We start from the raw sequence: 22,810 nt of genomic DNA, 5'->3' as shown, positions 1-22,810 counted from the left end.
GTTGGGCCTGGAACCACATGCTTGGTTCTAGGCTGTGTCCACAGCTCCTGTGTCCCACCATAGCCCACATGGCCATCAGCCTCTTGTCCCTTTTTGAGTGTACACAGCACAAGTCCCCTCCACAGCACCGGACCTGCGTCCACACCTGGAGGTCTGAGCAGCCGGAACCCAGGACACGTGTCAAAGGGTTTTTTCTGATTGTGAACGTGCCTAACAGGAAGGCCTCACAAAGACATGAGGTGCCCCTAGTGAAAGGGAGCCCTTCACTGGGAGTGGAGCAGACCTCAGCCTATGGTCACTGCCCCAGCTTTGTCCCAAGCAGCAGGACTAGGGGTATCTCCCAGAGCCCCAGCTGGATTTAGGAAAGGAAGCTCTCCAGGCCAGTAAGGCTCCCTGCACACAGGAGTCAAGAGGGGGCAACTCACCCCAACCCCATTTACGACTACCCTCCACCTTCCAGAAACCAACCTAAAGAAGCAGGGCCTGCTACCCCTCACCTTCGCGGACCCAGCTGACTACAATAAAATTCACCCTGTGGACAAGTTGACCATTCAGGGCCTGAAGGACTTTACTCCTGGCAAGGTCAGGGGGCCAGGGAAGGAGGGTGATCCATGGTGGGCAGTGGGGCAGCCACCTTGCTTTTCTGGACTTGGCCCTATCCACAGCTCTTCCCATGGACTTTTCTTCCACCCCATAGTGGAAGAGAAGCACCAGCCTGGGCCCTCCCACCCCATTAGGGCAGGCTTGGCACTCAAGGGTGATGGCCCATCCCCAACAGAGCCTTCTTAGTTCCCTATTAGTGCCTTTGAGGTCTTAACCTGGTCACCCAGGCTCAGACCTGGCCTAGGACTTGGCTTGCCTATCCTACTGAGCTGAAGCCATGTTCCTCATAGTACCTGCCACTTGCACCTCCCTCTCTCCTTGTAGCCTCTGAAATGCATCATCAAACATCCCAATGGAACCCAGGAGACCATCCTCTTGAACCACACCTTCAATGAGACCCAGATTGAGTGGTTCCGTGCTGGCAGTGCCCTGAACAGAATGAAGGAGCTGCAGCAGTGAGGCCCAGACCGTCCTCCAGCCCAACTGGTCATGCTCAAGTGCAGCTCCATGTGCCATCAGAGCTGATCCATCCCGCCATGGCTTCTTACTCCAAGATGGTGTGACCAGACACACTCCCTGCCCTCCACTCCCTCAGCCCCGTCAGTGACCACGGTTGGGGTGGTTCTTAAAATAATTTTTTAGCCCCTGCTTTCCTGTTTTTAGTTTGGTTCAGAGTCTTGAGCAGCTTCATTCAACTGTGTTTATTTTTGATGACAAGACTCCCAACTAAAGGAGATTTTCTCCTGCCTGATCATTTCAATGGTGGCTGAAGGATTTTAGAGAACCTTATGCTCTTGCAAGGAAAATATGAATCCAGACTCAGTGACTGATTCTGAGTGGTTGGTATCTGTGTCATTTATAACTCCAGGATACAGGGTGGGTATCTTTCAGCCAAGATCTTTGGTGGATAGATAGCTATAACCAGACCCATCATTATAGTGAAGGAAAAGACTTCCCTGTCGCCTCCCACTCCAATCCACTTCCACGTGTGGTAGCCTTGCCCCTTGTTCCTGTAGCTTCCGTTAAACCAGGATGGAGCCTCCCAGAGAGGGGGCCTTCACCCTCCTTCCCCAGCAGTGATGCGCCAGGCATGGTCTCATGTAGCCTTGAACACCCTGAGGTGGCACAGCCCATCTAGCAGATGAGGCCACCCAGAAAGGGAGTCTGCCCAAGGTCACAGCTACCTACCCCTGCAGCATCAGGACGTGGCAGAAAGCAGACTTTTTCTGGAGCAACATCAGCAGACATGGCAGCACGTCTACTCTGTCCCTGAGAGCTGAAATGGCCAGGCCAGGAGGTCCCATGATCAGGACAGCAAACACAACATTATTGCAAAATGAGTGTGGTAGTGCCAGAAAGAGAAGGAAAAGGACAGGAGAGACGTGGCAAAGCCATTCTGCTGACATAGTGCCCAGAGTGTCACAGCAGGCCTACAGGGTGCTCAAATCAGTGGCTGAGGTCTGTCAGCCAGCCCCAGGCTTCCTGGTCTGTGGTATGGAATGGGTGGGGGAGATGATAGTGTGGTGGTCACACCCTCTGCCTAGGGCCAGCAGAGTCCATGGCCTCTGCTTTCATGAACAGGAACTGGTTGATTCTGGGGGTGAGCCTCTTCCAAAGCCGACAAGAAGGTGGTTGCTCCTTAATGCTCAGACACAATTAGCAAATGGCAGCTGCCAAGGCCTAAAGCAGCCACCCAGGCCATCCTCACTCTCCATGTTACTTCATGAACCACCAAGCCCAGCTATCCTATGGGGGTTGGGAGAGGTCTTCTCCACAGTGACTTGAGGTGAGGAAGGACATGGCATGGCAACTAAATAACATTAGATCATGATGTTGACCATTTAGACAAGGGTGGCGCTCCCCTATTGATGCTGACGTTGTCTATTAATGTCCTTGCTATCACTGCAAGGCAGAAGTCCCTGGGAACGGTAGGACTTGAGTAGCACCTCCAGGAGGGGGAGGCCAGGACAGTGTGGGGAAAAGCTGGTGGGCACTCCTGGCCCCTCTCCCCACACAGCTCCAGGCAGCACACTCCTCTGCATTGCCTTGGCGGCTATTGTCTTCATAGCTGGCTGCACCACTCCTGGGGATGGGTGGGGTCTGCTGATGGGCAGGTTCACGTTGAGCCCTGGGGCTAGCTGCTGGTCCACCAGGAGAGGAGGCCCAGGCCCGGCTCACTAATGGATCCCTGAAGAACAGTAACATTTCATCAACACTCAGGGCTTCAGCCAACTGGGACAGTAAGTCAGGGTTCCACCCTTCCCAACACCTGGTGAGAGGACATGTGACAGCCTCGAGGCTTTAGGGACGTTTAGGACACCACCACCCCCAGCAGACCCTTCTGGGGACAGCAAGGAAATCACTGGCTTGCTGGCCCCAAGGCCTCTGTGGAACGAGGCATCCTAATTCACCCGTAGGCCCACCCAAACGCAGGTGCCCAGCAGGTCCTAGGGTCTAATTCTGCCAGAAAGTCTGTGCCACCATGAGGCCCAACCTCCAAATATATGCAGAGAGGCATGTCTGAAGGTCATTCCGCCCTGATCTCCCCCAAGCCCATTCCTTGGTGTCTTTTGCAAAGTGGCCTTGTTCATCAAGGGCTCTGTCCTTGCCCTTCCTACACAACAGTAATGGCAACTCTGTCACCTCACAGACCCAACCATGGAAACAGGCTGTCCAGGAAAGTGACAGCCAAGCTCACAGGGCAAGGAGCAGGACGGCTAGGGAGAAGTTTTCAAGGGCTATCCCTCCAGCAGCGGGCTGGGTAGCAGGGCCACTCACCACCAGTGTGTACGGGGCCTCCTTCTTCGGCAGCTCCTCGCTGGAAGTGGTAGCCTCGGCCGAGCTGGGTCCCGTGGGGGACGTGTCCACAAAGCTCTCGTCCACCACCCGGAAGCGAATCTCCTCACCGGTGTCCATGTACAGGTCGTGTGCTCCTTCCTCCGTCTCGTATTCCCACACCCACACCTGCTCTGCATCGTCACTAGGTGGCAGGGTCAAGGCAACAGCCAGGCTACCAGCGGAGCCCCCACTGGGTGAGCTTCCCACAGCATCACCCCCAGGGACAACCAATCCCAGGTCAGGATCACTTTGGGAAATCCCAGCCCCACGAGCAAGGCCTGGGTCCACCATGAGAAGCGGGAAAAGCCGGGTCCCCTACCAGAGACACACACTTGTCCTCAGAGAGTCAGAGCAGGAAAAAGCAACTGTGAACCCTGCCTCTCAAGACAGAAACCACCACCTCCCGTTGCCTGCCATACCCCATAGGTTTTTCCAACCAAGCCTCCTGACAATCTAATGGTCAGGCACTCAGGGACTTCCCCTGTTTTCAAGAAGATGTGGTGGGGCTGAGAGGTCACCTACCCAAGGGCCCACAGCTGGCCAGAGGACCAGCCTGGACCAGGTTTTCCAAACCATTCCGGAGTCACATACAGACCCAGCCAGAGCTGTCAGCTGGGCAGCCCCATTGGCACCCCCATCTACCCCTACAGAGCCCACACTGAGGAGCTATGCTGCCCTGTGAGGGCGGTCCCCCTGCTGGGCCCTCCCTCTGTGCCAGGTCCAGTGCTGGGCATTGAGGGTAGTCATGTCAGGACACAGTCCCTCCTGGTGAAGAGTCTCAGATGAGTGACAGCCCCACAGAAAGGGACAACATAGGTATAGCAAGGTAAGGGCTGGGACTAGGGCAATGGAGGGCCTAGCCCTAGACCCGACTTCCCAAGGCCTCACATCCCACAGAGGCAGCAGCCAGGGCACCCCTCCCAGGGGAGGCTTTGAGATGACTGTACAGGGTCTAGGTCTACCTAAGAAAAGTGAATCAGGCTGGGTGCAGTGGCTCACACTTGTAATCCCAGTACTCTGGGGGCTGAGGCAGGTGGATTGCTTGAGCTCAGGAGTTCAAGACCAGACTGAGAAAAAGCAAGAACCCATCTCTACTAAAAATAAAAAAAGCTCGGCCGGGTGCGGTGGCTCACAGCTATAATCCTGCACTCTGGGAGGCCGAGGCAGGTGGATTACCTGAGCTCACGGGTTCAAGACCAGCTTGAGCAAGTGCGAGACCCCGTCTTGAAAAATAGCCGGGCATTGTGGGTATCTATAGTCCAAGCTACTCGGGAGGCTGAGACAAGAGAATTGCTTGAGCCCAAGAGTTTGAGGCTGCTGTGCACTATGACACCACATAGTATTCTACTGAGGGTGACAAAGTGAGATTCTGTCTCAAAAAAAAAACAAAAAGAAAATAGAAAAACTAGCTGGGTGTCGTGGTAGACATCTGTAGTCCTAGCTACTCAGGAGGTTGAGGCAGGAGGATTGCTTAAGCTCAGGAGCTGGAGGTTGCTATGAGCTATGTTGCCTTGGCACTCTACCCAGGGCAAAAAAGTGAGACTCTGTCTCCAAAAAAATTCATTCATTCATTCATTAAAAATTAAAATAAATAAAAAATTAAGAGACTTAAAAAAAAAAAGAAAATTGAACCAGAAGTGAATGGTGCCCCAGTGGTATACAGGGCACAGCCTATGCAATGAAGTCTGACAGCCACAGTAAAGACAGGCATGTGGATACCACAGGCAGGTCTATGCTGGGGCAAAGGGCAGCACAGCCAGCAGCACCAGATCACAGCACCCAAGGGCCAGCCCAAGGAGTGAGGATTTTCCCTTACGCCTGAGGTCCCCAGTGACCCACTTTAGCCTTTGGAGGATACAACTTGGCTGGCTGCTGCAGTGATTCTGGAGGGATAAGGATGTCATCGAAGAACCCTAAAGAGACTGGAGGAAATAAAGAAGGTGACACATGGGATAGGGGACACCAATGGACAGACAAGGGCTGGCTACTCAACAGACAAGCTCCCTACTTAGTGCTGCCCAGGGCGCAAGCGTTCTCCAGGAAATATGGGCCCTTTCTCCACCTTGGGGCCTAGCCTCTATCACACCCACACAACCTAAGCACCTGGTCCCCAAAACCTAAAGTGGAGACCCCCAGGGACTTCCACCAGCTTCAGTGCTCACTCTGACATCCTGAGTTACGGCCTCACAGTGAGACTTCATGGCTGACTGAAGTCTTTGCTCAGGACTCCAGAGGGGGCTGAATATCCCAGGCACAGGCCTTCAGGGACAAGCAAGCTGCTGATACCTCAGAAGATTCGGCCTCCGTGCCCTCTCCCTCCCCGCACCACATGGATGGGCACAGACCACCTGCCCCAACATGCTCCCACGACTGTGACAGGGGGGCTGTTACCGTGCACTCCCTCCGGGCTACAGCCTTTTATCTTCCCAATCAGAATCTCGTCCAGGAATGGATGGAAGACCACGTAGCGAAAATGGACTAGAAATGAAGCACATCAGTGACAAGGATGGCCACCGGGACAGGCCACCCATGCTCTCTGATGGCAACCATCACATGCCAGCTCACTGACCCAGAGGCCTAGTGGCTACTCTGGGAGCCTGCGGGAGGGTCCATGCCACATCCACCTGCAAGCCCAGACATGTTGGATGAACCAGAAGGGACCCTCCCTCTGTCCCCTGCACGGTAAAAGTGTGGTCCCCATAAGGGGCCTGCAGTGGCTGCCTGGAGCTGAGGGCTAGCTCCCAAATCCGCCACAGAAGTCACACATAGGCCCAGACTCTGGGCCCCAGGGACTCCAAAGCCAATCCCAACCTTCCTCTAAGCGCTCTCTCTTAAATTCTAAAAAGGACAAAAGGAACCAGCAAAGGGAACCAGGCTTGGAAACAAAATCCCCGTCCCCTGCTGTGGGCAGAGTGTGCCCCAGGCACAGCTCTGACCTGAGATGATACTGGGGTGGGGGAGCAAGCCGACAGCCCAGCAAAAATGCCTCTGTGGTCCCCACTCATCTGACCCCAAGGAAAATAGCAGATAGTGTGTCTGTGTTCACACCACAGACTGATCCTGCGTCACTCCTGCCCTTTATTTTTTTTTTAATTTTATTTTTTTTTTGAGACAGTCTCACTATGTCACCCTCAGTAGAGTGCCATGGTGCCACAGCTCACAGCAATCTCAAACTCTTGGACTCAAGTGATTCTCTTACCTCAGCCTCCTAAGTAGTTGGGACCACAGGCACCCACCACAACACCCAGCCATTTTTTCTTTTGTTGTTGTAGTTGTCACTGTTGGCAGAACCCACCACTCCAGTGCATGTGGCCACTGCCCCAACCACTGAGCTGCGGGTGCTGAGCCCCTGCCCCTTGCTTAGAGGCCCAAAGGGGGCATCCAACTCTTGCCTGAGAATAAGCATGAAGCTGTCCACCTACTGTGGAGGGTGCCTGTCATCATGCTCCACCTGTCACTCTCCCGCTGTAAGAAGGAAGAAACGGCTCAGAGAGCCTGAGTAACCTGCGCACAGTCACAGCTATTCTACCCCATTCTGCCATGGGGAACCTCCAAGTCTTTCTGTCGCTGCCAGACAGGACCACAGTTGAAGCCTATCTTCCTCGGGCAGGTTTAATCTCCAAAAACAGGCTTTTGCCATGGCGCACAGGACAGCAGGACAAGAGGAAAGGACAGGCAGGCCCCCTCCCCAAGAGAGACAAGCCTGAGCCCTCACAGCCACTGTGAAGATGACCAAACCTTGTGCTGACCTCCTAGAGAGCACACAAGGGCAGCCAAGGGTCACTTACCCACAGGATGGAAAAAACCTGTCCCCCACATGACCCAACACTCAATTCAGTTTAATAAAGCCTCGCAGAGCCTGTGCCAGGTTTGTGCCAAGCCCCATTTGGGCACTGGGCTCACAGGGGTGAGGCAGCACACAGCCCTGTGCCCAGGGAGCCCCAGTCTGGAAAAACCACGTCCAAAAGTAACCGGTAGGGGGAGCTCTAAGGAGGCACGGAGCCCACACTCGGCAGGTGCTGCTCAGCTTGTAAAGCAGCTCTGACACATGCCACACCACGGGTGAAGCTGAGTGAGAAGCCAGACACAAAAGGCCACATACTATGTGATTTTACTTATAAAACAGAGACAGAGGCAGAGCAGTGGCTGCCCAGGCTGGTGAAGGAGAGAATAGGGCTGGCTGCTAATGGACATGGGGTTTCTTCATGGGGCAATGAAAACGTTGAGGGAGGGCGGCGCCTGTGGCTCAGTGGGTAAGGCGCCGGCCCCATATACCGAGGGTGGCGGGTTCAAACCTGGCCCTGGCTGAACTGCAACCAAAAAATAGCCGGGCGTTGTGGCGGGTGCCTATAGTCCCAGCTACTCGGGAGGCTGAAGCAAGAGAATCACTTAAGCCCAGGAGTTGGAGGTTGCTGTGAGCTTATGATGTCATGGCACTCTACCAAGGGCCATAAAGTGAAACTCTGTCTCTACAAAAAAAAAAAGAAAATGTTGAGGGATCATGGTGGTGCTGTTGTACAACTCTCAATAAAAAAAAAACGGAAAGCGCCGCCTATGGCTCAGTGGGTAGGGCGCCGGCCCCCTTATACCAAAGGTGGCAGGTTCAAACCTGACCCTGGCCAAATTGCAACAAAAAAAATAGCCAGGCGTTGTGGCGGGTGCCTGTAGTCCCAGCTACTAGGGAGGCTGAGACAAGGGAATTGCCTAAGCGCAGGAGCTGGAGGTTGCTGTGAGCTGTGACACCGGAGCACTCTACTGAGAGCAACAAAGTGAGACTGTCTCAAAAAAATTTTAAAAACCCACTGAATGGGGCGGCGCCTGTGGCTCAGTGAGTAGGGCGCCGGCCCCATATGCCGAGGGTGGCGGGTTCAAACCCAGCCCCGGCCAAACTGCAACAAAAAAATAGCCGGGTGTTGTGGCGGGCGCCTGTAGTCCCAGCTGCTCGGGAGGCTGAGGCAAGAGAATCGCTTAAGCCCAAGAGTTAGAGGTTGCTGTGAGCCTTGTGACGCCACGGCACTCTACCCAAGGGCGGTACAGTGAGACTCTGTCTCTACAAAAAAAAAAAAAAAAAAAAAAAAAAAAAAAAAACCCACTGAATGTTAGGCTTTGGAAGGGTGAACTTTGTAGTATATGGATTATGTCTCCATTAAAACACCCAGAGGGAGGGACCAGAGCACGGGCTAGCTGCCAGGACACACAGGGTCTGCAGCTCGCTGCACGGAGATCACAGGTAGGAGTCGGAAGAGCAGCAGGGGCCTCTGAGGACCAATGAAAAGAGAAATCTCCTTCGTAGCCATGGACTTCTACAAAATTTGTCCCAAGGAGCTGGGTGTGGTGGCTCATGCCTATAATCCTAGCACTCTGGGAGGTCAAGGTGGGTGGATTGTCTGAACTCAAAGCTTCAAGACCAGCTGAGCCAGAGCAAGATCTTGTCTCTAAAAATACCCAGGTGTGGCTCAGGGCCTGTAGCCCAAGTGGCTAGGGCACCAGCCACATACATCAGAGCTGGTGGGCTTGAATCCAGCCTGGGCCTGCCAAACAACAATGACAACTACAACCAAAAAATAACTGGGCATTGTGACAGGCGCCTGTAGTCCCAGCTGCTTGGGAGGTTGAGGCAAGAGAATCGCTGAAGCCCAAGAGTTTGAGGTTGCTGTGAGCTCTACCACCATGGCACTCTTCTGAGGGAGACAAAGTGGGAGTCTGTCTCAAAAAAAAAAATTGTCCCAGGATTAGTAAGGCTGACTTTGGGATGTGTGAGTTTCTATACTAAGGACAAATAATACAGGATGCCACTTATGTGAGGTCCCCAGAGTAGTCAGAGTGATAGAACCCAGCAACAAAAAAATAGCCAGGCGTGTGGCAGGCGTCCGTAGTCCCAGCTACTTGGAAGGCAGAGGCAGGAGAATCGCTCGAGCCCAGGAGTAGTTGAAGGTTCCTGTGAGCTGCGATGCCACAGCACTCTACCCAGGGTGACAGCTTGAAGCTCTGTCTCAAAAATAAAAAAAAAAAAGAGAGAGAGAGAAAGTTCTGGAGATGGAGGGGGTGAGGGGAGCACAGCAACGTGAATGTGCCAGATACCACTGAACTGTACACTTATAAATGTTTCGAGTTGTAAGTTTTATGTTACATCTATTTTACCCCAGTAGAAAAAAGACAAATGAAATGGTGGGCACAAAGGCAGCTGTTCTGGAGGATTGGAGGACACAGAGAACAGGGGGCAGGCGGCAAGTGACAAGTGTGGCCAACTGGGATCAATGTCTCAAATCACAAAGGCCAACATCTGTGAAAACTGGGCCAAAGGCTTCACAGGAATTTGCTGGCTTCCTCCTCACAGCCAGTTAATGAGGGCAGTGCTGTCACCATTGCCAGAGCGGGTTACAGATGGGAAGCGTCTCAGAGGGAAAAAGCAACAAGTCCCGGCTCACAGGACACAGAGACAGAAGGCACTCGGCAAATGAGCGTGTCCAAAGCAAAGGTGACAACATGACATAGCTGGGTCCTCTCAGCCTGATGAGGGTGGGATGGGGGCAGAAGTAGTGGAACAGGTGCTTGGGGTCAGGGTCTGCCTTGAAGCAGGGTCACTGATCCCCGCCACAAAGTGACACTCACCCTACCCAGTGCTCAACAGGCCAGGAGGAGCTAGAAAGTTGCAACTGGCTTTTGTTGTTAAGAGACACAAGGTCGGGCGGCACCCGTGGCTCAGTGAGTAAGGCACTGGCCCCATATGCCGAGGGTGGCGGATTCAAACCCGGCCCCGGCCAAACTGCAACAAAAAAATAGCCGGGTGTTGTGGCGGGCGCCTGTAGTCCCAGCTGCTCGGGAGGCTGAGGCAAGAGAATCGTGTAAGCCCAAGAGTTAGAGGTTGCTGTGAGCTGTGTGACGCCACGGCACTCTACCCGAGGGCGCTACAGTGAGACTCTGTCTCTACAAAAAAAAAAAAAAAGAGAGAGACACAAGGTTTTTTTTTTTTTTTTAGCAGTTTTTGGCCGGGGCTGGGTTTGAACCTGCCACCTCCTACATATGGGGCCAGCGCCCTATTCCTTTGAGCCACAGGTGCTGCCCAAGACACAAGGTCTTACTTCAGGCTGGAATGTGATGGCACCATAACAGGTCACCATAATCTCAAACTCCTGGCTCAAGTGATCCTCCCCTGAGCCTTCTGAGTAGCTGGGATTACAGGCGTGTGTCACAACACCCGGCTTTATAGTCACGAGTGTTTTTTTTTTTTGTAGAGACAGAGTTTCACTTTATGGCCCTCGGTAGAGTGCCATGACATCACATAGCTCACAGCAACCTCCAACTCCTGGGCTCAAGTGATTCTCTTGCCTCAGCCTCCTGAGCAGCTGGGACTACAGGCGCCCACCACAACGCCCGGCTATTTTTTTGTTGCAGTTTGGCCGGGGCTGGGTTTGAACCCGCCACCCTCGGTATATGGGACCGGCGCCTTACTGACTGAGCCACAGGTGCCGCCCATCACTAGTGTTTTTTAACTTGAGACAGAATCTCACTATGTCACCCTTGGTAGAGTGCTGTGACATTATAGGTCACAGCAACCTCAAACTCTTGGGCTCAGGTGATCTTGCCTTAGCCTCCCAAATTTTCAAACAACTGAGCTCAGGGAATTCACCTGCCTCAGCCTGGCAAAGTGCTAGGATTACAGGTGTGAGCCACCATGCCCAGCCTTATAGTCACAAGTGTTAATGCCATTGTACAGATAAGGAAACCGAGGCAGAGAGAGGTGGAGATACCAGCCCAAGATCTCCATCCAGGGGGGCTAGAGCCACAGTTTGAATCTAGGTCCCTGTGATTGCTGAGTGCCTCTACCTAGCTCCCAACGAAACAGGGACCCAGGATGAGTGTGGGGATAGTAAAAGCCAACAATGGAAATCTTACACTAGTTACCACGGAAACAACCCACTGAATGGACAGAAATTCTTCACACTTGAGTTTTTTCCTCCAGTTTTCTTGAAGTTCTGGTACCTGTTTCCACTTGCCTCCCAGACAACCAAGGCCCCTATCCAAATGCAGAGAGTGGCTCAGCTCAGCCTCCCCCTGTGTACCCAGAGGCCGTAGTGGGTGTTTCCACTACGTACTGGGTGTTTCCAGTGGAGTCTTATGTGCCTGGGAAAACACTGCCCATCTGCACAGGCAGCCTGTTTCTTAGGGCTCTCGGCTGAGCATAGCCTTATCTATAGGAAGTATTTAAGTCTCCAGGTGGCTGGACATGAACACCAGGCAGTCTCAGCACATCCTAGAATTCTCAGGCATCTCTGTGCTGAAAGTCTGACCAGCAGTGACCATGGCAGGGCTCCTCGGTCGTGGGCATGTGTGACAATCACCTGGCACCTTTGGGCCCACCCCCTGAGAACCTGATTCAGCAGGTTGGTGCCCAAGTGATGGCAAGGCCACAGGCCTGCACGCTGACTGCCCTGAGTCCTCTCAGCAGGGCCTCTCACCCTCTCCCTTGGGTTTGGCTCAGTCCAGGCAGGCGAGGGAGGAGTGTCCTCCCCCTCCCTAGTGCCTGGGCTCACCACCTTCCTTGACTACTGATCACAGCTCCTCTCAAGGGGGCTTTCTACTCCTCCCTTCTTCCAGGACTGGATCTGGTGACCACTCTCTCATCCCAGATGCACACCCCTTTGCAATGTGACTGCACATTCTCACATCCAGAGGTGGCAACTATTCTCTCCATCCCTGTACCCTGGCCTTCGCCATGTGACCTGCTCTAAACAATGAGATCTAAGCAGGGGTGTGAGAGAAGAGTTTGTGCACAGAGCTCTGGAACCTTGAAAACACAGAGCCCAGGCCTACGGAGAGGTGAGACCACGTGGGGCAGAGAGGAGACAGCCCAGGCCAGCCCAGGCCATCAGACCTACCCATATGCCAACAACTAGAATGGGAGGCCATTCTAGACTATACAGCCCTGGCCCAGCCAGTGCAGAAGAATGTTGCCCAACTGCCTCACAGATCGGAATCAATAAGCCACGGAGTGCTGGCTAGGTGCCAAGTCCTGTCCTCTACAGGTATTAACTCCTTAATCCTCACAAAAGTCTACAATATAAAATCTACTGTTGACTGCACTTCAGAGATGAAGGAACAGGAACACAGAGAGGTTACATATTCTGCTCAAGACACACAGCTAATAAATAGCAGAATTGGGCTTCGAATACCAAGGCTACACTCTGTTGTGTTGTCCTGCCCTGAAAGTCTCCCTTCCCTCTGCTCTCCACACCCCTAGGCCAGTGATGACCACTGCACAGGTTCCTCCCTGCCCAGCCTGTCTTCCCCTCCAGGCAGTGAGCTGTCAGAGGGCCAGGCAAAGAGTGGGGCTTGTAGACGAGACTAACAGGGGCACAGACGTGTAGCCACAGTCTCAGAGCCGGGAGGCCTTGTGAATCCTCTGCTCCACCTCCGGGGTCTTATAGAGGAGGAAACTGAGGCCCAGAGAGGGGAAGAGTCCACCCATTGCCACCAAGTCAATTTCTTGTAGCCTCCGGACTAGGTCCCAGGACTCCCATCACTCTATAGCCATCTCTGTGGCCTGAACTTATTCTACCTTTTTTTTTTTTTTGTGACAGCCACCCTCTTTTGGCTCAAACTCCTGGGTTCAAGCCATCTTCCTGCCTCAGCCTCCCAAGTAGCTGGGACTATAGGTGCCCACCACACTTGGCTTTGGCTTGACCTTTTGTTTATTTATTTATTTTGAGACAAAGTCTCAAGCTGTCACCCTGGGTAGAATGCCGTGGCGTCATAGCTCAAAGCAACCTCCAACTCTCGGGCTTAAGTGATTCTCTTGCCTCAGCCTCCCAAGTAGTTGGGATTATAGGAGCCCGCCATGATGCCCGGCTATTTTTTTTCTTTTTTTTTTTTACGACAGAGCCTCAAGTTGTCCCCCCAGATAGAGTGCTGTGGCGTCACAGCTCATAGCAACCTCCAACTCCTGGGCTCAAGCGATTCTGCCTCCACCTCCCAAGTAGCTGGGATTACAGGCGCCGCTACGCCCGGCTATATTTTGGTTGCAGCCGTCATTGTTCTTTGGCGGGCTCGGACTGGATTCGAACCTACCAGCTCAGGTGTATGTGGCTGGTGCATTAGCCACTTGAGCCACAGGCACCGAGCCCCTGGCTATTTTTTGGTTGTAGTTGTCATTGTTGTTTGGCAGGCCCGGGTTGGATTCAAACCCACCAGCTCCAGTGTATGTGGCTGGTGCCTTAGCTGCTTGAGCTACAGGCGCCAAGCCTATTTATTTTTTTGAGACAGAGTCTCACTATGTTGCCCTCGGTAGAGTGAAGTGGCTTCACAGCTCACAGCGACCTCAAATTCTTGGGCTTAAGAGATTCTCTTGTTTGTGAGAAGTTAGGCTGCCTCCTGATAGGGATGTGGCCAAGGCTTTTTTATCTCTAAGTTGTCTCTGCTTAATGGAGGAAGCTGGCCTAGACTGGGGGCCTTGCTCAGCTCTTTGACCCCAGCTCAGGAATGGGGTTGGGATCTTTTCTGCTCTAACCCTCTCTGGATTTTTTTTTGTTGTTGTTGTTGTTGCAGTTTGGCCAGGGCTGGGTTTGAACCCGCCACCCTCGGTATATGGGGCAGGCGCCCTGCTCACTGAGCCACAGGCACCGCCCTCCCTCTCTGGATTTTAAGTGTTTTAAGAGTACATTCAATTGTTGCCATGTTACTGAAGTAAATGAATTATTGTTAAATGTGAAGTAAGTAAACATTAGCCCTTCTAAAAAAAAAAAGAGATTCTCTTGCCTAGCCTCCCAAGTAGCTGGGACTATAGGCATCTCCCACAATGCCCAGCTATTTTTTTTATTGCAGTTGTCACTGTTGTTTAGTAGGCTTCAGCCGGGTTCAAACCCGCCTTGGTGTATGTGGCCGGCGCCCTAACCACAGAACTATGATGTGGCGGGCGCCTGTAGTCCCTGCTGCTCGGGAGGCTGAGGCAAGAGAATCACGTAAGCCCAAGAGCTGGAGGTTGCTGTGAGCCGTGTGACACCACAGCACTCTACCGAGTGTGGTACAATGAGACTCTGTCTCTACAAAAAGAAAAAAAAAAAAAGAGCTACGGGTGCCAAGCCTGGCTTGACCTTTTGCTATGGAAAACTAAGCCCCAAGAAAACTAATGCCCTCAGAATAGAAGATACCCACCTTTGGTGTGTGATGCGCCATCCCCTGGGAACACGTAGGCATCCTCCAGTTTGGTGATGTCAAACAGACAGATGCAGAGTCCCACGTTGTACACAACCTGCGTGCAGAGGCATACACCATACACACAGACTCACACAGAGTGACCCTGAGGCCCCCTCCCCAGGCAGTCTCTCCTGAGCCCCTCAAAACCACAAGCAAGCCACAATTATCTCCCTCTCTAGATGGAAATGAGTTGGGGTTCTGCTGGAGGGAACCACAGTGAGGAACCTCAAGAGAATGTGGAGGCTCTGGAAAGAGCAGAGCCTCTGGTGACAAAATTCCAGATCAAGGTTTCAAGGCCAGCTCCACCACTCAGTGCGGGACCACCAAGGGGGTCACATCTCCTCCCTGAGTCTCAGTCTCTCCATCTGCAAAAATGAAACAATGGTCTGCAGGTTTGTTAAATAAAGAGAAGATAATGGATGTGAAGCCCCATCCTAGCACCTGGCTCACAAGCTAGAAATAATAATCATCGGGGATCCTTGTTAGCACCAGTCATGGGAATCCCTGGTTAAACCTACATTTCCCCTAAGTCCATGCTGCAGCTCACAGCTTATAAGCATCAGAACCACAGCTAACCCCCATCGTGCTCACATCTCAGACACACAGACATGGCCACAGGGATTGGAGCTGGCAGAGTGACACATGGCCAAGTTCCTGAATTTGGGCAGAAATCCCACTGCCCCCTCCCCACACTTTAGTGTTCCAAACGACTGGCCACTCAGTGTCTCCTTATCTGCCACCAATGTCTTCACTGTCCAAATGCAAACTTTGCAGGAACTGTCCAATGATTAGTGAGAAGCTCAGAGAACTAAGAGCTGGCACCAGATCCCACCAGGATGAGGCCAGAGTCCAGGTGGCTTAGAAAGCACAAGATCTTTGAGAGGCCATAATCCTTTTCTGTGTGGCCTCCCCTCAAATGATTCAACGATTCAAATATAGAAAGATCCCTGCACTCAATGGAGAGGGAAAGAGAAAAATAGTAACCAAGTAAACAAATAAACAGAAATAAGGGCAGTGCCTGTGGCTCAGTAAGTAGGGCACGGGCCCCATATACTGAGGGTGGCGGGTTTGAACCCAGCCCGGCCAAACTGCAACAAAAAAATAGCTGGGTATTGTGGCAGATGCCTGTAGTCCCAGCTAATCAGGAGGCTGAGGCAAGAGAATTGCCTAAGCTCAGGAGTTGGAGGTTGCTGTGAGCTGAGATGCCACAGCACTCTACCAAGGGCGATAAAGTGAGACTCTGTCTCTACAAAAAATAAAATAAAATAAAATAAAGAAAAGAAGAGTGTGGCTTGGCACCTGTAGCTCAGCTGCTAGGGCACCAGCCACATACACCAAAGGTTGTGGGTTTGAGCCCAGGCCAGGCCTGCCAAACAACGACAACTACAACCAAAAAACAGCCGGATGTTGTGGCCGGCGCCTGTAGTCCCAACTACTTGGGAGGCTGAGGCAAGAGGATCGCTTAAGCCCATGAGTTTGAGGTTGCTGTGAGCTATGACGCCACGGTACTCCACCGAGGGCAACATAAACTCTGTCTCAAAAAAAAGAAAATAAGAGTGTGTTGAGTGCTAAGGAAAGAGGGTGATACCACACAGAGTAACTGAGGAGCAAAGCAAAGGGCAGCAGTGCTCAGCTGGCCCCAAGGCTCAAACAAAGCGCATACAAGGAAGGAATGGGTTAAACTTCCTGACAGTTAACTCTATACTACCAGAAAAGTCTATCTTCAGAAAAACAATACATGGTTGGTAAGACAACAACATTTTATCCCAATTTTACAAATGGAAGCTGAGACCCAGAGGTGGTAAATAACTTGCCTAAGATTGCAAAGTAATTTGGAAGTGCTGAATGCAGCACTTCCCAGCTACAACATCCTTTTTCAAGCCCATTTTCTCTTTTAATCCCCTTCGACATCCTCCAACCCCCCTACTGCGAGCCCGTGGGCCTAGTACCTTGTTGGCCAACTTCTTGTTCAGCTCCTCAGCAATGGAGTCGTTGAGTTTCCTCTCGAACTGCCACGGGGGGATCCGCACAGTGTCCACCATCTCCACCAGAACAAACATCCCGGCTTGCGCTGGGGCTCTAGGAATGGGAGGGCCAGTCACACACCAGGGCTTGGAGCCGGTGGGGAGCCCCGAGCCCCCTCGGTCGGGTCCCAATCTCTGGACTTCGCCAGGCTGCAGTGAAAACAGAGTGGGTACAGCCTGGGGTATCCGGAGCAAAACAGGTCCAGCTGCGGTCTGCGCCAAGGGTGCGCGCCCCCGCCCTGCCACGCGTCTGCAGCTAGCGCCGCCACCACTCACCACACTACAGCTCACGACAACCCCGGGATTGCACGATTGTCGACCCCATTCAGAATCCGTCGCTTCCGGAGAGATGGCCAATGAAAAGCCTGTGCCCGCCCCCCGCCGCGGGGCGGGGCCGCCTACCGGCTCGGGGTGGAGCCATGGGTCCTCAGCGCTTTCGGGTTGCTAGGCGACTCCCGGCAATCCCAGTCGGGTCACCTAGCGACTGGCCTGTCCTCTCCTGGTTAGTCTCAAGCCGTTCTCTGCATAGCAACCAGAGCGATCCTCTCAAAACGCAAACATATATAAATACATCTTTTAAGTAAAAGGAAAACACGCAAGGGCAGGCGCGATGGTTCACGCCTGTAATCCTAGCACTCCGCGAGGCCGAGGCAGGTGGATTGCTTGACCTCAGGAGGTCAGGACCAGCCTGAGCAAAAGCGAGACACCGCTCTCTACTACAAATAGAAAAACTGAGGCAAGAGGATCGCTTGAGCCGGAGTAGGACGTTTCCACGAACTATGACGCCACGACACTCTACTCAAGGCGACAGCTTGAAACTCTGTTAAAAAAAGAAAAAAGAGGGGCGGCACCTGTGGCTCAAGGAGTAGGGTGCCGGTCGCATATGCCGGAGGTCGCAGGTTCAAACCTAGCCCCGGCCAAAAACCAAAAAAAAAAAAAAGACAAGACACAAATATAATCTGTTTAAAACTCTTCCTGGCTGACGAGGTGGCTCACGCCTGTAATCCCAGCCCTCTGGGAGGCGCGAGGCAGGTGGATTGCTTGAGCTCAGAAGTTCGAGATCAACATGAGCAAGAGCGAGACCCTGACTCTAAAATTAGCCAGGCGTTGTGGAAGTCACCTGTAATCCCAGCTACTAGGGAAGCTGAGGCAAGAGAATCGCTTGAGCCCAAGAGTTTGAGGTTGCTGTGAGCTGTGACACCAAGGCGCTCTATTGAGGGGGACAAAGTGAGACTCTGTCTCAGAAACAAAAAAAAACCTTCATGGGCGGCGCCTGTGGCTCAGTGAGTGGGGCGCCGGCCCCATATATCGAGGGTGGCGGGTTCAAACCCGGCTCCGGCTAAACTGCAACAACAACAAAAAAAAATAGCCGGGCGTTGTGGCAGACGCCTGTAGTCCCAGCTACTCCGGAGGCTGAGCCAAGAGAATTGCTTAAGCCCAGGATTGGAGGTTGCTGTGAGCTGTGTGAGGCCACGGCACTCTACCAAGGGCCATAAAGTGAGACTCTGTCTCTACAAAAAAAAAAAAAAAAAGAGCCAGGTAAGGGTGGTTCAGTGAGTAGGGCGCCGGCCCCATATACTGAGGGTGGCAGGTTCAAACCTGGCCCCCGCCCAACTGCTGCAACAACAACAAAAAATAGCTGGGCGCCTGTAGTCCCAGCTACTGATAGGCTGAGGCAAGGAGCTGGAGGTTGCTGTGAGCTGTGACTCTGTGGCACTCTACCTTTAAGATTTTATCTCGGGCAGCGCCTGTGGCTCAGTCGGTAAGGCACCGGCCCCATATACCGAGGGTGGCGGGTTCAAACCCGGCCCTGGCTGAACTGCAACCACAAAATAGCCGGGCGTTGTGGCGGGTGCCTGTAGTCCCAGCTACTTGGGAGGCTGAGGCAAGAGAATCGCTGAAGCCCAGGAGTTGGAGGTTGCTGTGAGCTGTGTGATGCCACCGCACTCTACCAAGGGCCATAAAGTGAGACTCTGTCTCTACAAAAAAAAAAAAAAAGAAAGAAAAGAAAATGACATTGCCTCAGGGTTGCAAACTCTTTAAGGAAAATTTATCCATATATCCATGTATTGTATAGAGGAATAAAAATTGAGTTTACTTCAAAAAAATAAAAAGAAAGAAAAACTGGGCCTTGGGCCCAGCTTCAGCACAGTTTTTTTGGGGGGAAGGAGTGTGGATTGAAAGAGAGAGAAACTGGGCGGCGCCTGTGGCTCAGTGAGTAGGGTGCCGGCCCCATATACCGAGGGTGGTGGGTTCAAACCCAGCCCCGGCCAAATTGCAACAAAAAAATAGCTGGGCGTTGTGGCAGGCGCCTGTAGTCCCAGCTACTCGGGAGACTGAGGCAAGAGAATCGCCTAAACCCAGGAGTTGGAGGTTGCTGTGAGCTGTGATGCCATGGCACTCTACCGAGGGTGATAAAGTGAGACTCTGTCTCTTAAAAAAAAAAAAAAAAGAAAGAAAGAGAGAGAGAGAAACTGAGTTTATGGTTTTAGGTAATCAAAAGAATTTCAGCTGATTTACATGGGAGATGAGAACTGGTAAGCCAGGAAGTTGGAGACCTAAGCAGAGTCCAAATCAGAGGGCCTTACTGTTATAATATTAGCATCTAACATTATCGAGCACTTATTATACATTAAGTACTGTTTAAGTGCTTCACATGCATTAACTTTTATCCTTACAACAGCTGTATAAGGTATGAGCTATTGTCTTAAGTCATTTATCTCACTATCATTTTTATCATTCTCATTTACCTCAGTAACTCAGTTTGCCTCATCCTAGGCAAAGAGAGGTTAAGTAAGTCATTCAAGGTCACATAACCAGTAAGTGGCAAAGCTGGGACTCAGGCTCCAGATCCTCAATCCTAAACGTTGGTTCTGCCCCCACCACAGCACAGGTGAAGCTGCCTGCTCAAGGTCACCTATGTCCTCATGTGGCCTAATCCAGTTGTAATTCTGTCCTCAAGTTCACTCGCTCCTCCTTCCAACATCCTTTCTCTGAGCCTCAGCCGGGTCTTCTGCCCACCTCACAGGCTGCTATCCCCACTCTCAGATGCTGGGGAATCTTTCTGTTCTGTCTACACTCCAGCCAGTGGGGCCTTGGCACAGCACCCAGTACCTGTCCTCTCCAGCCCAGCCACCCACCTCCTCCACAGCTCCATTTGGTAACTGAAGCCTGCCATGGGCCAGGTTGTACCCCATCTCTCCCTCCCCACACTCCTGTCAGACTTCCCCATCCTCTGGTTGCCCAAACCAAGGCATCATCTTCTTTCTCTCTCAGCCCCACATGAGCCTCTGAGCAAATCCTGTTGTCACTACCTCCAAAATGCATCTGGAATCCAATCTCCCCACCATCTCTCCACTGCTACTTCTATTTTTTTTTTTTTTGAGACAGAGTCTTACTTTGTCACCCTTGGTAGAGTGCTGTGGTGTCATAGCTCACAGCAACCTCAAACTCTTAGACTCAAGTGATTCTCTTGGCTCAGCCTCCCAAGTAACAGGGACTACAGGCTCCTGCCACAATGCCCAGCTATTTTTAGAGATGAGGTCTCACTCTGGTTCAGACTGGTCTCAAACCCGTGAACTCAAGCAATACACCCACCTCAGCCTCACAAGTGCTAAGATTAGAGGCATGAGGATGGCACCTGTGGCTCAAAGGAGTAGGGCACCAGCCCCATATGCCAGAGGTGGGGGGTTCAAACCCAGCCCCGGCCAAAAACGGCAAAAAAAAAAAAAAAAAAAAGATTACAGGCGTGAGCCACTGCACCCAGCCCACCACTGCTATTTCTGGGTGCCAGCCCCCCCTTCGCCCTCGCCGGGGCCATTGCGGCAGCCTCCAGGCAGGATTCCACGTCCCTGCCCTCGACCCATGCAATATGTACTCATCACAGACACCAGGAAGACACTGTTCAAGCTCCTCCTCTCAAGCCCCTGCAAGGCCCCATCTCCCTGAGCCCAGGGCCTCAGATAACCTTCACAGCCCTTGGGGGTGCCTCTGCCCTTTGTCCCCTTCAACCTCAACCCTCACTCCTCTGCCTCGTGGCTATTTTTCAAATACCCTAGGGACCCTCCCCTCTCAAGGCCTCTGCCTGTGCTGTTTCTCCTCACTGAACACCCTTCCTTTCATCACCCCACTCCTTCCTCTGCTGTTACCATGTTGAAACTTTGAAGCAGTCCCATTTTATTTATTTATTTATTGTGGTTTTTAGCTGGGGCTGGGTTTGAACCCGCCACCTCCGGCATATGGGACCGGCACCCTACCCCTTTGAACCACAGGCACTGCCCCACCAGTCCCCATTTTAAAGCAAACCACCTACCACCATCCTGCACTTTCTTGTTTAATAGTTTTCCCTAGCATTTATTTCCTTCTAACATGACATGGTTTATTTATCATGCTGTTTTATTGCTGGCCAGGTGCAGTGGTTCACCCCTATAATCCTAGCACTCAGGGAGGCTGAGGCGGGAGGATTGTTTAAGCTCCAACTTGAACAAGAGTGAGACTGTGTCTCTACTAAAATTAGAAAAATCAGCTCGGCAGCCATGCACAGTGGTTATGGCACCGGCCACATACACAAAGGCTGGCAGGTTTGAATCCAGCCCAGGCTAGCTAAACAACAATGACAACTGCAACAAAAAAATAGCCAAGTATTGTGGTGGGCACCTGTAGTCCCAGCTACTTGGGAGGCTAAGGCAAGAGAATTGCTTAAGCCCAAGAGTTTGAGGTTGCTGTGAGCTGTGATGCCACAGCACTCTACCAAGGGTGACATAGTGAGACTGTCTCAAAAAAAAAAAAGAGAAAGAGAAAAAAAAATCAGGGTGGTGCCTGTGACTCAATGAGTAGGGCGCTGGCCCCATATACCGAGGGTGGCAGGTTCGAACCTGGCCCCAGCCGAACTGCAACAAAAAATAGCCGGGTGTTGTGGCGGGTGCCTGTAGTCCCAGCTACTTGGGAGGCTGAGGCAAGAGAATCGCCTAAGCCCAGGGGTTGGAGGTTGCTGTGAGCTGTGTGACGCCATGGCACTCTACTGAGGGCGATAGAGTAAGACTCTGTCTCTACAAAAAAAAAAAAAAAAAGAAAGAAAGAAAAGAAACGGCACCAATGCTTAGAGGTCTATGTACCTTAAAGGCTGTAGCAGTCTGGACCTGGCCGCCATCGGTGGGCTGGCAGCTGATAACTGGACCTAAGGGAGAGGACCCCCTAGGACTCAGGATTGCAGGGCTCTCACCCACCTCTTCAGTTTCTGCCAACTTGGGAGGCTTTCGAGGAGATGTGCTTTTGAATTCTCAGCTTTTCACAAAAATAGCCTCCACAGCCAAGCCCCTGGTTTCAAGCAGACGATTTCTTTGTTACTCAGCTGCTGGTGGGTGGGTGGGTGGTGCCGAGCTGCTCTTTTCCTGAATGAACAGCTGTGCCCAGCGTGGGGCACAGTCACAGCGCTACTCCAAGCTGCAGCCCCACCTCCACTCACTGCTCTTGGCTGCCTGGCAGGCCCTGACATGTGTTTACTTGCCCACATGGAAGCCCACCCAGAAGCAGGGGTCAGGGCCTCAGCCACAGCTGCAGGGCCTCGGCTTCCTCACAGCTGGCCTCCAGGGCCATTTGCCCTGGCTACCCACCTCACACCCTTCCCCTTCCCTCACCCGGCACAGCCTGCCTGCCTCCCTCCTGTCCCCGGCCATACCCAGCTCATGCCCACTTGAGAGCCTTCTGATGCCCATACCCCTTCCCTGAGATGTCTTCTCTCTGGGTTCTGAAGAGGCTGGTTCTTCTTGTCACCTGAAGCTCAGAGAAGTCCTCCTGGCCACTCCCCCTTGCTGGCCCATTGGCTTGTAAATCCAGCACCACTAACTCCGGGGCCACAGAGAGAAGAGCTGGCTTGGGGAGCAGTATTCCATCCCAGGTCCCAAAAATGGTTCTGGTTGGCCAGGCCTGGGCAGGGAGGGGTCCTGCGGGAAGAGGTGACTGCCCAGGTGAGGACAGGGAGGCAGGTCCCATAGCAGATGGGCTAGTGAGAGGTGGGGAGGGAAAATCACAGGTACCCACCACGGCTCCAGTCCTTCTGGAAGGAAAGAGGGTGAGTTTGAAAAACATGGGTGAATGGGGCGGCGCCTGTGGCTCAGTCAGTAAGGTGCCAGCCCCATATACCGAGGGTGGCG

The 22,810-nt window shown here is 52.6% G+C and overlaps 2 protein-coding genes across 4 annotated transcripts in view; one reads left to right on the top strand and one right to left on the bottom strand.

Annotated features, from left to right (window-relative positions):
• Positions 1-1,426, top strand: part of ACO2 (aconitase 2) — a 77,689-nt gene extending 76,263 nt beyond the window's left edge. For both annotated transcript variants that reach the window (XM_053584798.1, XM_053584797.1), the window contains exons 17-18: positions 461-582; positions 928-1,426. In XM_053584798.1, the coding sequence (XP_053440773.1) occupies positions 461-582; positions 928-1,062 (257 nt within the window). In that variant the 3' untranslated portion in view covers positions 1,063-1,426. The remainder of the gene's footprint in view (positions 1-460; positions 583-927) is intronic.
• On the bottom strand, positions 1,265-17,007 carry POLR3H (RNA polymerase III subunit H). Of its 2 annotated transcripts, none has more exons than XM_053584816.1 (7): positions 16,935-17,007; positions 16,584-16,808; positions 14,593-14,689; positions 5,833-5,919; positions 5,300-5,363; positions 3,382-3,583; positions 1,265-2,791 (listed from the first exon to the last, which is right to left on the bottom strand). In XM_053584816.1, the coding sequence occupies exons 2-7, from the start codon at positions 16,692-16,694 to the stop codon at positions 2,738-2,740; spliced, it is 615 nt and encodes a 204-aa protein (XP_053440791.1). In that variant the 5' UTR covers positions 16,695-16,808; positions 16,935-17,007; the 3' UTR covers positions 1,265-2,737. The 2 variants fall into 2 exon arrangements, with proteins under 2 accessions (XP_053440791.1, XP_053440792.1); XM_053584817.1 differs by having other exon boundaries at positions 16,584-16,713; positions 16,935-16,993.
• Positions 17,008-22,810: the final 5,803 nt, after the last annotated feature.

The sequence above is a fragment of the Nycticebus coucang genome, chromosome 3, assembly GCF_027406575.1.
Source record: "Nycticebus coucang isolate mNycCou1 chromosome 3, mNycCou1.pri, whole genome shotgun sequence".
NCBI classification, from domain to species: Eukaryota; Metazoa; Chordata; class Mammalia; order Primates; family Lorisidae; genus Nycticebus; species Nycticebus coucang.
The sequence above is the reverse complement of the archived record's forward strand: the minus strand, read 5'-3'. Positions and strand labels throughout refer to the sequence as shown.